Source organism: Pleuronectes platessa, chromosome 19, assembly GCF_947347685.1.
Source record: "Pleuronectes platessa chromosome 19, fPlePla1.1, whole genome shotgun sequence".
Classification (NCBI taxonomy): domain Eukaryota; kingdom Metazoa; phylum Chordata; class Actinopteri; order Pleuronectiformes; family Pleuronectidae; genus Pleuronectes; species Pleuronectes platessa.
In genome coordinates, this window is record NC_070644.1 from 1,424,953 (window position 1) to 1,441,107 (window position 16,155).

At 40.4% G+C, this 16,155-nt stretch overlaps 1 protein-coding gene across 1 annotated transcript in view; it reads right to left on the reverse strand.

Annotated features, from left to right (window-relative positions):
* Window positions 1-3,724: 3,724 nt before the first annotated feature.
* Window positions 3,725-16,155, reverse strand: part of megf10 (multiple EGF-like-domains 10) — a 47,876-nt gene continuing 35,445 nt past the window's right edge. Inside the window, exons 11-25 of the mRNA XM_053410881.1 lie at window positions 15,337-15,457; window positions 14,903-15,066; window positions 14,602-14,704; window positions 13,373-13,519; window positions 13,007-13,141; window positions 12,125-12,253; window positions 11,838-11,966; window positions 11,448-11,576; window positions 11,203-11,331; window positions 10,776-11,003; window positions 9,069-9,184; window positions 8,818-8,941; window positions 8,528-8,572; window positions 8,226-8,435; window positions 3,725-7,596 (exon numbers count right to left, since the gene is read on the reverse strand). Of these exons, the coding sequence (XP_053266856.1) occupies window positions 7,436-7,596; window positions 8,226-8,435; window positions 8,528-8,572; window positions 8,818-8,941; window positions 9,069-9,184; window positions 10,776-11,003; window positions 11,203-11,331; window positions 11,448-11,576; window positions 11,838-11,966; window positions 12,125-12,253; window positions 13,007-13,141; window positions 13,373-13,519; window positions 14,602-14,704; window positions 14,903-15,066; window positions 15,337-15,457 (2,070 nt within the window). The 3' untranslated portion in view covers window positions 3,725-7,435. The remainder of the gene's footprint in view (window positions 7,597-8,225; window positions 8,436-8,527; window positions 8,573-8,817; window positions 8,942-9,068; window positions 9,185-10,775; window positions 11,004-11,202; window positions 11,332-11,447; window positions 11,577-11,837; window positions 11,967-12,124; window positions 12,254-13,006; window positions 13,142-13,372; window positions 13,520-14,601; window positions 14,705-14,902; window positions 15,067-15,336; window positions 15,458-16,155) is intronic.

The following is a 16,155-nucleotide window of genomic DNA, read 5'->3' on the forward strand; positions in this document are numbered from 1 at the left end:
CACACACACACACACTCACTCACTCACTCACTCACTCACTCACACGCTATGAACAATTTGTCTCCCTATAGCTGTGAGGACATTCATTGACATAAAGATTAGCCCTTAATCTTAACTATCATAAGTAAACGCCTAACCCGAATTCAGACCCTTACCCTGAAACAAAGTCATAACCCTCAAACATCACTTTGAATTTGCGAGGACCAGCCAAAATGTTCTCACAATGATTCAACCAAAATAAGACAGACATGCACACGAACACAGACACATACACAGAACTCTTGAGCCATCCGCACTCAAAGTAACTTGCTCTACATGATCTCCCTAGAAGACTGAGCCTGGTGGACTCCTTCTGGGGAGACACTGGTTACCCACACAGTCACTTTTTATTCACTCTTTACCTAAATACCACAACAACTGAACAACAAGCGTGAACAGAGCTCACACTCGGAAGCTCATATTCCAGTGTTTACGCAACACACTTCCTCTTGATCTAAGACCTTCTGGAAGGCAGTCGCTGCAGCAAAACCACCTGGAGCAGTGTTACTGTCCGAATCTGCCAGCGACAGATCCGGATCATGTCTGAGGCAGCCACTGACATATGAGGAATTGTACACACCTTCACACTGGAGCCCCTGAGGGGACCTTGGAGACATTTTTGCCTTTTTGGATCATCATGGCTGTGTTAATGCATTTAGCATGACACCAAAGATGTGCTATTTTTTCCCGATATCTTTATCACTGCGTAAAGAAAAAAACAACATTCTAGCACCTTCAAGGCAAAAACGGTCCAATTGAAACCCTTTGTAAGTGCTTTTCCTTATACCTCTACCATTAGAACACAAAAACATGCATTCCATGTATTTATCCTTTCATTCTGAGCCCCTGGCTTCAAATTGATACTTAATACTAATTAACATAATATTGACCCATTTTCCCATATTTGGCATAAAGGTAAAATACTATATCCTGGTCTCCTTTAGTGGCACTATTTCTGTATTATGGAAACTATAAACCTAATGTTTTCTACTGATATGAACGCTGTGTTGATATGGACTTCAGAGAGTGGGAAAAAAAATTGTTTGCGTGTGATACTCATATGTACATGAGGGCCTACACATGCATGTTTATATAATAAACCACACCTAAAATCCTTGAGTATATTTCTATTTATGATTAACAGAGCGCTGAGCTTAAAAGTGTGGGTGTGTGTTTGGATGTGTGTGAGGGGGATGTCTATGTGCATGTGGGTTTGTGTGTGCATGTGTGTATGTGTGTGTGTGTTTGTGTGCAGTTATGACAGGATCCAGAGGTAAACAAATCAGAGAAATAATATTGTGTTATGTTATAATTCCTCACTCCCTCTCCCTCCCTCCCTGTCAGTCTCACACACTTGCACACATCATCACCAATCCCACCACTGAGACACACAAACATGACGTGCACGTCTACATGTGCTCTCAATACCATATAACAAATGAAACCTCCATTTTGCTAGGAATCTCTGTGTATGAGTTATAGCTAAGCTTTCAGTGTGTGTATGTGTGTGTGTGTGTGTGTGTATGTATGTGTGTGTGTGTTTGTGTGCAGTTATGACAGGATCCAGAGGTAAACAAATCAGAGAAATAATATTGTGTAATGTTATAATTCCTCACTCCCTCTCCCTCCCTGTCTGTCTGTCTCACACACTTGCACACTTCATCATCAATCCCACCACTGAGACACACAAACATGACGTGCACGTCTACATGTGCTCTCAATACTATATAACAAATGAAACCTCCATTTTGCTAGGAATCTCTGTGTATGAGTTACAGCTAAGCTTTCAGTGTGTGTGTGTGTGTATGTGTGTGTTTGTTTGTTTGGTGGCTAGTCATTGACATATCCAAGGCTGTGATAACCTCAAAAATAAAGTATACATATATTTCCCCTTAGTATTTGTCATACGGAAAATAATACTTATTTTGTTTGTTTTTTATATGAAACCTTGTTAAGGAATCAAATAAAGAATTTTGGGGCATAACTGTCTTTACCTTAATGGGATGAATTTTTTGTTTTCAATGTGAAAAAGAAATCTCATTATCATGTAGTATATACCAAGAGGGTAGTGCTTTTTAAATGTGACACTACACCAAAAATAATAAGGCATAAAAGTCGATGTTGTTGCTAATCAGTGCCCGGCTGTGTAGACATTTTTGTACACAAAGGTGCTGAAAGGAAGTTTTCTAACACAGCTGTAAGGGTTCAATCTGAAATGTATTCATAATGGCTTGTTTTTGCTTTGATTAGTTGATTCTTTAAAACAATATGTGCAGCAAAATTAATGAGTGATAAGGCTGGTTGAAACTGTAGTTATTGTTGGTTAAAATACTCTAGGAAATGAATATCCAAATGAGTTTTGTTCATCCTGGCTTGTAATCACTTTATGGCACTTAAACCAGTAAATCATGACACATTCCCAACTTACTTGACATCTCAGTTCTGTACAGTCCTTCGATGGCATTTAAATCCAAACTGTTGGACTCAGTGGACCTATAGCGCCTGCCAGACGGCATCAGAGTGAAGAGGTGGTAGCTACATTATGATAGTGGCAATGTATGCGTATGGAGCTGTATATGTCCTGCAGTGATGGTAGTTGTTCTGTGCGGATTTGATCACTATTTGCAGAGCTTTCATGTGATCTATTTTTTGTGCCCTTTTGTCCATCCTGAACGAAGGAACACTCACTTGCAGCTCTCTCTGAGGTTTCTGCATTTGTTTGCCAGTTTTCATCAACACATTTAAAAGCTTGCATACATAGATGCGGCTGGTTGCTCTAAATTTGTCGTGATCCGGTCACAATCCTAATAGGGGAGAGCGGGGTAATGTGGGACATTTTTTACATTTGCTCCCCTCTAGGCGAGCTAAAATGATATATCAGTAAAATTGACACCTTTCCCATTAATTCAGGATGTTTTCTAGCAATGGAAACGATCAGAATGTCTTCAGGATAAAGGGCAGTGAAAATATGATTGTTTTTTAAAAAGTGGTCTTGTGTCCCACTTTACCCCAGCTACGGGGTAAAGTGGTCCACTTACTTTTTCCACTTTAAAACTACCATAACAACAATGTGTTCCGTTGCCTAGATACAGGGGGTGTCTCACATTACCCGATGTCCCACATTACCCCGCTCTCCCCTACTGCAGTCGACTGTTTGAATAACGATTTGTATAATGGAACTAGCAACAAATGTTTAAAGCTTGCTAGCTTGCTAACAAGACAAATGTCACTTCGTTTGTCTTGATGCATGTGCATATTTTTGATGCTGTTGGCTGTAAAAGGGTAAATGGTCAGTCAATTGATAAACATTCAGACTATTTGGCAGACTCCACCCCTGTAGTCAGACTCATCAGAGTTGTGTCGTCTGCAAACTTAATGATGGCTGCTTTGGGATGGGGTGCAGTCACATGTATACAGTGAGGAGAGGACTGTATGGGTTCTAGTGCTGCTTATCAGTGATGTGACTCCAGCCGCATAGTCTGTGGATGGTTTGTGGAGTCTTATCCATCAGCATGTATGCTGTTTGACTCAGTTTGAGCAGTTGCTGTAAGTTGATTAGAATTCAAGAGTAATTTGTTTTCCTTCTTTTAGAGGCGTTCTGCTTACACAGGATACAAAATACATATGTGGATAGGGTAGGGTTAGGGTATGGTGTTTAAGAGCTCACAGATTCCACAAGAAGGTGAAGTATTTAATGATATTATCATTTTATTCCAGGGCATTCGCACAAACAGCTCTATAATGAATAAAATAAAAAAAGCAAAAGCATAATAGATAGAATCTCATGATAGTGGTCAAATCATCGTAACCCTATGTGGAAATGTGCACTGGAAGCTTGCGTGGAAATTATCTTTCAAATGGAGGAATAAAGGTTCAAAGAGCCAAGAGACAGATGATGCTTGAGAAAAACTCAAACATTCCTTTCAGAGCAAACATCTTTAGTGGTTTTTCAATCCACAGTATTCTGGCAGAAGAGAAAGGGAAGAGAATTCAAAAGAAATCCAGAATCTATAGATTTTCCAAGTACACATATTCTTTACATAAACACATAAACCAAATGCCACATTTGTTCATGTTTTCAAATTTTCAGACTTAAGACACTGGGTGTTATCAACATTTTTACATCAGAACATGTCAAATTATGTACATTATTTTACAAGCATTTAGAATAGACTCAGAATAGACTCGGAATAGCTTTGGACTTCTATTTTAAGCCATTCAGAATACAAGAAAGATAAAAAGACAAACTATCAAACTAAAATTGAGATGTGACATTTTACTGAACAATTGTAGGTGAAATATGACAATGTTTATTACAGTACAATACAATAATGTAAATGGTTATAATTATCCTTCCAAAAAGCAAAAATCCAGCTTAAGCTTGCATTTCACATGCTGAGCCCTTTAAACTGATAAACTTAAGATCAGCTTACCAACTGTGTCATTGACTAGATGTTAAAGTGCAGATGACTGAGTTAAACTGGTGATTTAAGTATTTTAACTGAGGTGGAATTAATGTGATGACCCTGCATGTATCTCGTGTTGGACTCTTCAGTATAAATATATTGAGTCGTGGAAATGCTCCACGCTGGAGGTCATGAATCCTGGTGGTGGACTGGGTGCCTGTTTAGAGTGCCAGCTCCCAGTAAATTTGGTTAAACTACTACATGCTCCTGATACTAATTAGGGTTTGTCAAGTTTGTCAATCGTCATTGTTCAAGCAACAAACACAATAACCACAATGTTATCTCTGCATTCAGCAGGACAACCAATACTTTACAAAAAAAGAGACAAACCAGTGCAGAACGTACACTGGACCAAGTAACACTGTTGAAACTATATAATGTGATATGGTATAACATGTAACATAGTAAAATCTGTGCTTTTGTTGCCACAATTTGCAGATCTATTTATAGGCACTGCTCAGAAACTAAATGCAAGGTACAGGCACTTCAATGGGTTATAGCAGTGCTGTCAGTGAATGGTAAAGCACATGTGTCTTTACCATAATTTTTACAATTGTGTGGAGCTGAACAACCAAACAGAAGAACAGTGTATAACACAAACCAAAGGAAGCCATTTGAAATAAGTCCACTTTCATTGTTGTCTGATCCACAAATGATTAATTATTTAGTTTTTGCCATATCTAAAATGTCCTAGTTTGTTAAGTATGGTGCATTTACAGTATAAGGAAGAGGGTTTTTATGTTCCTTACAAAAACTATGGAGCTTGTCTCACTTTGACCTACTTGATGGGTCTATCTGAAACATGCTGGTTTGTAAAAGGTATTGTAAGGTTGTTTTGTTTAGTCAGGCCCCAGATTCTGGCTCCTTCTGAAGAACATGGGCTGACCAACGCTCTGGTGGATTTTCTATTATTGGTCATTTTCACCATGCTACATGTTCTGTATGCTTTTACACAGTTAAAATAATGGATCAGATAACACTCCATTCGCACAACAACACAAAGTTATTCACTATATCAACACAATTAACAAACATCTTATTGACATTATGTTGTAATCAGAAAAAATAATAATGTGTAGGGAAATTGAGCTAAGCGTTAAGCATTTTCTAAGAGAAACACACAGTCACATCATTTTAGTGGCACAACCTGTAGCTTAAATTCTGCCAGGACAACTTTATACGAATTCAAATTTATAATAAGGGATTTTTGTCATGTGACTCTCATTATAACAGGCTTATACTACGGTATGCACGGGACAAAAGTGTGTTAGCTCAGATTAACATTTTCTGTTCAAAATATAAAGCATGTGCTTGTGTAAAGGGTAGTTTTGAATCCTTGTTCTGACGTGAAGGAAACGTGGCGCTATCTTTGGCTCTGGCTCCAAAATCATGTAACTGCTACTTCAACTTACGTTTCCTTACATATAAATATCAATATTGCAAGGGCCTCTGTTCTTGCTTATAGTTCACCACTGTGGACGTGCTGATGGTCACACACAATCATTATTTTGGTATATTGTTTTGTAACCTCTGAGTTTACAAAGGTTGGTAGTTTGGATTACAATACACTTCTTCGATTGCTGATATCTCACAGTCTAGGTGCCATAGGAAGGAAGTTCAGCTACTGTCACATGTACCTCACCTTGCTTGTTGTAGTGCAAGAGTCTCTTCAACCAATGTGGCTGTATGGGCTCTACTTATTACAGAGGCAGGGTTTAGCTGTAGCTTGTTGACTGGCAGATGGAGATGGCAGGAAGTTGCTGATGCAAAGTACTACTTTATAGAAGAACATGATGGTCAGAAGATTAACTGTTAATGGTAACAGAGATTACAGAATGGTGATCATGACCACTGAGCTGTATGACTGATATTTATGAATTCTGATTTTAGTTTTTTTTTATTTAATATAAACAATGTCTCCTACATATTCAATATGATATTTTCCTGAACTAAACAGGAAAATAGTGGGAATGACCAAAAAACGAAAATGGGCTCAGTATCGCTTGGATTAAGCAGATTAGCAGAGCTTTGAAATACACTTATAAAAACATTAAATGGCATTTGCAACTTTGGTTAACTTAAATACTATTTCAACACTGACTGACAACAACTGATGTCATTACTATGTGCAAACATCAACACTGTCAGCAGCTTGATTCTGGTACCCTTCATCACTCCAACTTCAAATATAATCTATTATTTGATACAACTGCTAATATTCAACCACATTAGCCATTTTTTTTATACGGTAACTACAAAATAGAGATCTTGGTATTGAATGTTATACACAAACATAATAAAGGAATATTCTCTTGAAATGAAGTGCTCTGAACATTTGACAGCATCTTACACCACTTCTGCCTAGGAATAACACAATCCAACAGTCACACACTCGTTTTGACAGCAATTAGCCAGGTATATGAAGGTATGAGAGGATGGAAGACCACTTTTTGTTTGTGCAACCAAGTTCAACACCTCAAATACTTTGCCACAAGCTGAATATGTGTTTTTTTAAATCACCGTTAGTACAATTTGTTGCATTGAGGAGACGTGCAACAACAAGGTTGTTGGAGAAAGATTCGATTGGCAGTCAGAAGGAGGCCGCAGGCTTTACCTGCAAGGTAAAGGTCAGACAGAACATCATCCAAACTGTTTTGTTCAAAGCATTCTTCAATCAAACCTTACCTCCCAGACTTATGGAATGACCTACGAAGACTTTGTTGCAGTTTAAATATTGTTGTAAAAATACAGCAGCTGTGCCTTCAACACTTTGTACCCACTTTGAAGTCATGACACATAATGACAATGAGAATGTCAAAGTATAACAGCTAGAAACAAGTAAAATGATGATGTGGGTATAAAGTGTCTGTTTGTGGAACATCCAGTGCTGGAGCTGTGGAACCTGAACTCTGTGCCAAGTCACTAAGCCATCATTCACTGTCCAGCTCCTTGACCTCGGATGACGGACTCTCTCTGGCCGGCAGGAGGTCGTAGTGAGAGAGGATGTGGCTGTTTTTTGGTAGATCGTATGGATCCTGACCAAACTGTGTGCGGCCGTCTCCAGTGGGTGGGATGGTGCTCACAGTCGGCTCTGAAATTAAAGTGAGTTGTGTTGGGGTGAGTAAACTTAAAGGAACATTCCAACATTTTGGAAAATGTGATCACACTCCTTCATCTGTGTGAATCTAATTAAGAGATAGGTCCAGTTTTGCTTAGCACAGGGAGTGCAAGCAGGGGAAACTACCAGTTCTGACAAAATGAAGCCTCCAGATGTTTCTTTATTAAATTACTTTCACCACCAGCAAGTAACAGATAATTTATATATAAGTTTTTCCATAGGGCAGCATATCAACATTCAACAGTATTGTAAAATTAGGATAGAAGTGATAATCCATAATGCTAAATTGTCTGTATTTATATAGAACTTTTTTGGCCTTAATGACCACTCAAAGTACAGTTTTACATTCACCCATTCACACACGGATTCATAAAGTGCATTTATGTGCAGCACTTTCTCCATGAGGAGGGTTAATTTGGTTCAGTATCTTGCCCAACTTCGGCATGCAGAATGGGGAAGACTGGGACGACCTTCTGGTTAGAGAGCCACTGCCTCACCTCTAACTGGATATAGTACTGCATTATGCAGTTATTGCATGTGAAACAGTACTCAGTCGAGCACTCTCAATGACAACAAAACATACGTAAACTAAAGCACCTCACCAACTTCATAGACATTCCGGTTATTGTTGGGGCTGCTGTTGCTGATCTCTGCGTATGGTGAATCCCGTCTGGCTGGTGACTTCATTTCCACATAGCCGCACTCAGTGTTTCTGGTTGTAAGTAGGGGAGGGTCCTTTATTGTTGCATATGGATTTTCAGAGCTGTTTAGGGAACAGGAACTGGCATGATAGGGTGTGCCCTTGACCAGATCTAGATGAGGTGAACAGAGGAGCCAGAGAAAATTATAAACCAGTTTCAAACTTATACTGTTTTGCTTTCATTTGTACAATTACAAATCCTACCTCGTAATGATTTGCCCATGTATCTTCTATCAATTCCGTAGGCTCCTGGTATGAAGAAAAATGGAAATATTCTGTTTAGATTATGCTTAAATGTTCAATCGTATCATTCTTATATAATAAAACATTAACAACAGTACAATTTTAGTAATTTTCCCATCTCTGCCCATTAAGATGCAAATAAATCTGATTAGCCAGTAAATGTATGATTACCTGTAAACGTGCACACAGTACACTATCATGCACACCCGCTGCACAGTGAGAAGTGCATATTTGTTGCGGCCATGACTCACCCAGTTCATTGAAGCAATCCCCTTGTTTCCAGTCTGCGGGCAGTGTGCCAGTGTGATCAGTTAGAGGATTCCCTTTTCGCTGATCTACATTCTTCAGGTTCACAAACAGCTGGTTATTCTTGGTCTAAGCATGCAAAATTGAGTTGAGTTAAAGGGAAAAACATCAGTTGTCAGAAACAATTTTAACAGACATGTTCCATACTGAATTCTCTTCGACCCTCTTTAGGATCTCTAATAGTCCACTTCCATACCTTTCCATAAGGACCATTGTTAACATGTGATGGACTGCTGCACTGGGTTAGAGTATGGTAGCTTGGGTTGGAGAAGTAGTTGCTGGGGTGACCCTCACATGTTGGTGGGTGGGCATCTGAAAAATGACACAGTGAAGACATCACTTACCAGCATGCAATCAACAACTCAGTCCACAAGTGCTTTCAGAGCCTGATGTGCTGAAATGAAAATCATCTCATTCAGCAATGTCAAAGGAGCAAGAGTTGAACAGCACATGTTATTAATACTACTACTGTTTCAATTGATGCAGTTCAGTGTATGGTACAAATAAATACTTTCTAGTATGTCTCCTCTCTAGAAAATGAGTCACTTATTATTAATCACTTTTTTTCCTTTCCTTTAGAAGGAATCTCCTCAACGCCCCACTTTCATTAACATACATCTTTATTGGGGCCCAAGCTCTGTGTGGTAATATTGAGGCCAAACATGCTCAAGAACTTGCAAGACTTCTCGTTAGTAGGGTAAATATTGAAGTCCCTTGATCACCAATGCCCACGGCACATTTCACATAGATGCACAAAGCTATTAGCCATATCTATTATGCTCTGCTATATAAAAAGCCTGGCCTGAACCCAACGGGAAGTCGGTCATTTTCAAGGCATTGCACCGTAAAACAAACAACCTACAGTATTATTCAGACTGACTTCAAAATCGCTATGTACAATCTAAAACAGAGAGTTGGATGTATGAAGAACGGGCAAGAACTAAGTCCAAGTCTGAGGAAATCTTCATGACACAGTTCAGTCTTAAAGTGCCACCTACTGGACACAAAAAATGCTTACACATGCTTGAGGAACTAATGATCCCTGTATTGTGACAATTTTTAATAATTGTTTTATTCACATCCTTTCACGTTTTGCACACCTTATTGTGTTTTTATATTTAATCTTAAGTAAATGATAATTCTTGTCCATCAGTCACCATGTCACCAAAATGACATAGTGAAGACACTGTCTAGTGAACAACAGGCACTGCTAATCAACTGGTAATATCATCCCTACAGTGAAGCATGGTGGGGGCAGCTTCTTGCAATGGAGAGGGGTTCTCTGCTCCAACAGTGACCCAAAGGAAACAGCACAGAGAGGAGTGGACTGGAGTGTCATCAGTACAAGTCTCTCGCTCATCTCTGCGTGACCCAGCTAAAACCTAGACTTATTTCCCCGAGGACAATGGCCAGCAAATAGCGCCTACAGGTCAAAACTGGCTGGCAGTTTTAATATCTGGCCTGGCTAATCATAATTGTTAATTATTTTGTATTTTTCAACATATCAGACTGACACAGAGTAATGGGTGTTGGGGGTGCTGATTGCATTACAGAGTTACAGTTACATTGCTTATATTTAGAAAAGTGGTGAACTAGGGTCAGCAGATTGTGTAAATTGCCCACAAGACCTCCTTGTAATTCCTGTACCTGACTCAGATCTCACAACACATTGGTGTGTTAGGGTGCTCGTGTCTTTAGCACTGTCACCACCATTTTGAATTAGCCGGCTTTACTGGAGTTATGGAATTAGATAAAGCACATCGATGCAAAACATCAGAGGTAAGACATAACTAATGTTTGTTGCTAGTTTTTTGCTCTTCTTCAGCTGCTGTTTCAGTAAACGGAGTACATATTCCCACCACTGAGGTGGTTACAGATGCAAACAGTTCAACTTGTACTGTACCTGTAATGGTGTAATCAGCAGTGACCCTCATAGCAGGAGTATAGGTCACAGCTGGCATGGTGGGCTCTTTTCCCTTCTGCTTCTTCCTGTAGATGATGAAGAGGAGTAGAAGGAAGAGGACCAGTAGAACCAAGAAAATGATTCCTGCAATGGCTCCGATCTGGTAGGTGTCCACATGCATGGCTGCACTGGTCAAACTGTTGAGGCTGCCCACCACCACCACTCCCGCTGAAGGCAGAAGGAGGAGCACATATTGAATTACAGCAGCTATAAACCGGACAAAGTTTTCTTCTTTTTTTTTTAAAGGAGATGGCTGTCAGTGATTAGTCTACCCAGATAATCTGATAAGTGTATGCAATAACAGACCTGATAACTGAACTGTTTCTTTACTTTGAATGCTTCCATTTGTACTGGGGTAATTCCTCACCTTGGTCACAGCGAGGTCCTTTCCAGCCTGGACTGCAGTAACATGTACCAGTCATGTGATCACAGGTGGAGTTATTTAGACAGTCACAGACCTGACGGCAGCCATACCCGTACGAACCAGGAGGACACTCTGGAGATAAAGAAAGGGGTGACATTCAAAGCAAATGGAGTAGGGATGCCAACGTGTTTGCTGAAGCTGAAACCCTGAATTTGAAAGTTGAAAGAGAGAAAAAGAGAGTGACATACTTTGTTCACAATGACGTCCCATGAAACCAGTGCGACAGGTGCACTGTCCAGAGATGTGATCACAGTCAGCTCCATTCCTGCACTGGCAGGTCTGAGAACAATCCTTCCCATAGAAACCTAAAGGACAGCCTGCAAACAATTCATCAAACATCACATTAAACTGTCTATATGATCCTTAAATAAACAACAAAGGTTGAGTCATACAGTACATCTGTCAAAACTGAACTTTAATAAACCATAACCCCTCTAAAGTTGATCATACACAACTTTATTTCAAACTTTAATAGTATGCAAACATTTAAGCACTTGTATTTGTGAAGTGAAAAGAGGTAGATAGAAATGCTGAAGCAGACAGCAATGAGTCAGTTTGTGAGTGTGTCTATGACTGACGCTGTGTGCAGTAGAGGCCGGTCCATCCTGGGGTGCACTTGCATTCTCCATCATATGCGCTGCAGTAGGCTCCATTGTGACAATTACATGTGTGGATGCAGTTGGGTCCCCACTGACCAGGTGGACATGCTGCAACACAGAAACCACACAACGCTAAGGCTTAGTTTGATCAGTTCAGATATCCCTTTTAAATACCATTTCTCTTCAGAATACAGTCTCACGAAGAAACAAGTACATGAAAGAACAGAAACACTATTGTACATTATTAATAATTATATTATACGAACGTTGGGAGCAGTCACTACCGATCCATCCTGGGTAACACTGACAGGAACCATCGATGGGGTTACAGGTGCCGTTGTTGGTGCAGCTGCAGCTCCATAGACACTTCTTCCCATAGCGACCGCTGGGACACACTGTTCACAGGACATGGGTGTGTTTATCATTAAATTGTTTTTGCCGTCGTGGTTGATGATTGGGTATACTGAGACATTTTAAAATGGTCAAGATCTTTCTGATGGGATAAGCTATCGAACTTTGTCAAAGGCTAAATTGTGAAGAATCTAGTTGTGAAGTTTCATGTTGCAGCTGAATACCCCTCACCTCACCCTCCCCTTCCAAACATGAAAGAGAACCTGTGGTAGACTTCAGTTGTTATAAAAACTCAAAAGGTGTTTAGTTGGTCCAGTCTGGGCTAGAAAAAAGGTGGAGGAACCTCTCCTGATGTAAATATAAAGTATTTAAAGACAAAGGGCTCATTCTATGGTAAAGAAAAACAGTTAAGATGATTACACACTAGTGAAAACATTGCAATAATTATATTATATTCACTTTCTGCCAGTAGATCCCTTTCACCTAAATCTTACACATTTAACCTTTAAGTAAAGTATTCCATCAGATGACCACATGTTCTGTACAAACATTATCAGAACATGTATACCCTGGAGAGAGATCTAGTTGTGTACAGGTTTGATGACACATTCAAGCTCTAGCTGTTTTCTGAGAAAGCGTTATAACCTGAGGAATTTCACTGGAACAGCATTTTTAGGACCAATAGCAACAGAGAGCTTTGACTAGAATCAGCCCTTCGATATCCACGTGGACTGAACCCTGAAGCCTTTATAACACAGTAGAAACTGTTCTGTAGGGTGCTGTAGTGCAATGCTCACCCTCGTTGCAAAGTGCCCCCTTGAAGCCCGGCAAACAATCACACTGTCCTGTAATGTGGTGGCACGGTCCGTTACTGTGCACACACTGTGGACAGGTCTGACTGCAGCGGTGACCAAAGTAACCAGGGGAGCAGACTGCAGCCAAACATGGAGAAACACAAAGACATCAGACTACACATCCACAATTTTCATGTCAGTAATTGAAAACCTTGTCTACAGAATGTCTGATGGTCTGATGTCACTGTGTTCTCAATTATTAACCATAGCAGAGAATAGACAGAACTATTGAAATATTGCTGAAGTTGACATTAACTCGTTTGTCATCTGTGAGGATGCAGCAGTATGTAGTGATGATGTAGGACTTACTCCTCTGGCAGGTGGTGCCTCTGTATCCTGGAGCACACTCACAGGTTCCTTCATCAGGTGAGCAGGAAGCTCCATTCTTACAGTTACAGGGGAGGGAGCAGTTTGGGCCCCAGCGGCCCTCTGCACACACACTGTCACAATGGATACCTACACACGAACACACACTTGTAAACACAGTGAACACATTTATATTGCACTACATGGAGCTCTGACTAAAAAGGCTATTCTGATCCAGTTACATCACTCTGTGGACACTACTAGTTTTGTAAAGGCTCAGACCCCTTTTTCTTCTGTGTACTCCTTCAATCTACAACTCTCCTCCCTCTGCTCACCTGTTAGGTATCTGAGCTAAATGGATATAGCACTTTTCTAGTCTTGATAACCATCTATGTGCAGCACTTTCTCTGTCATACATCATTCACACACTGCCGGCACAGCCATCAGAGGCAATTTGGGGTTCGGTATCTTGCCCAAGGAGACTTTCGCAATTTGGGAGATGGGAATCGAAGTGTAGACCTTGTGGTTAGTGGATGACCTGCTCTAGATCCAGCTACAGGGCCAAGCAGTGAGGAGCCCAGTGCAGCAGGGACAAAGGCCTCTTCAAGGAGACTGTATGCATGTTCTCTAAGGAAGTCCAGCGTGCTGTACTCTCTCTATACACGAACACTGAGTATTAATAAACCAGTATACATGCACAGTGTCTGCCAGGTACTTCTGTACTACTGCACACAGCTGTTGTTTACAAATAAATATTTCCAGTGCTAAACTCAAATGAGATAAAACTAGTTAAACAGCAAGCTTTAGACGAACTGGTAAGTGGACAGAGCTCTCCAGTCTTTTAGTAAATTACAATGTCCTGATTTATTCTCCCTACTTAACACTTGACATTAGAGTTATCTGTCCACCTGAAAAAGCAGAAGGTATTTTCCCAGAAATTAAAAAAAAATATTTAAAAACGTAGACCTCTTTCAGCCAGTAGGAGAGAGTAAGTCAAATGTGTAAACATCCTCTCTGTCCTCTAAGCTCAAATTCTTATCTTTACTAAGCCTAGATATCTCTCATTGCCTCATTCACATAACTGGTGGATGCAATAGATTCTTTTTTAAGATATAAAACCTGAACCACAAAGAGAGCAGGGCTCTCTTTGTGAGCCCGTGCCTAAACTGATATTTAGGTACGCTGCACATACATGGAGAAAACAGCCATGTGGAAATGTAATTCTGTCTTACCAGTCCATCCAGCCAGACAGCGGCAGTGACCAGAGGAGTGGTGACATCCATCGGCGTGACTGCAGTCACAATGTTCTTTACAGTCAAGACCATAGCTGCCATCCTGAGGAGGAGGAAGCGCACCATCACAGTAACACATCACATGATGAGCAGCAGTAATTGAGCCTTCACAGAGAACGTTTTCATGCTTTTCACATCTCTTCTACTCCACTCCAATTGTGGTCAAAGCAACAAAGCATAACTGAACTAAACTAAGTGCCATTTATTTTTTTAAGCTGTGTGAGAATCCATCTCCTCTCACCTGACAGTGGACTTCACACTTCCTTCCTCTCCAGCCAGGAGCACAGGTACAGGTACCATCCAGGGCATTACATGATCCTCCATTCCCACACATACAGGTGAGGTTACAGCTCAGACCCCAGGTATCACTGGGACAGTTGATGGAGCAGTCCACCCCATGCCACCCTGATTAACAGAGAAAAAGAAAGATCACTAATGAAAGAGGGGAAAGCATTACAGGCCATTACAGTACACAGTTATCATGTGTTGTGAGAAAAAAACTGACTTTTATAATTATAACTGCTGGAATGAAATAAAGAATAACCTGGAATAAATATCAAATGATGACCTACTGACTCATTTCACATTCGGATTTATATCATGCATATTTATTTCATATCATTCACATGTCCTGTATATGCTGTCTACTCTGTCCTGGTTCAGCTCTCTCCTCACCTGGTTTACAGGAGCATGATCCGTCCACAGGAGAACACTGAGCTCTGTTCTTACAGCTACAGCTGGAGGAGCAGTTCGCCCCGTGTGTCCCTGCTGGGCACGGGATCGAGCAGTTGGGACCCTGAGGAGGTCAGCAGATACATGGTTACAGCTGACTGCGACGGTACCATACATTCTTCAAACACACAGCTCGACCGTCAACATCACCGAAGACACGTGATCACTCATCTGCTGCATTCCACCCATAGGAGTATCAAAGCTGCCTTTTCTACATCTCGTCTTCCTTATTGCACATTGTGTATGTATGTATGTATGTTTGTATGTTTGTAGGTATGTATGTATGTATGCATGTATGACTGACATCATAGCGCAGAGCATGCAGGTCACATGACATATACATATATATTACACTTACCTAGCTAACTCTAATGCAACACCCCTTCAATAAATCCTCCTTTATGAAGGTTGTATACAGTTTACCTGCTTTTCTCCCCATATCTGTGTATATAATGGAAGTAGTGTCTAATGTGTGCCCAGTTAAAACATTTAGTTCATTCATGCCTGCTAGAAAACACCAAAAGAAAAAAAGGGATAGAAGAAAAACATTCGCTGAAATTGCTATACTCTCTGCTGCCACTAGATGTGACTAAAGAGCCATATTTTGAGTGACAGCGCCTTCAGGCTGGCTTGAATGAGCAAAGAAACATTGACTGTCAAACTGTCATTTTAAAAATAAAAACATTTTGTGTTTTTCACTTCGTAAAGTATAAAGTGTCTGGCTGAGAGTCAGCCAGGCAGAGAGGAGATGACGCCACAGTC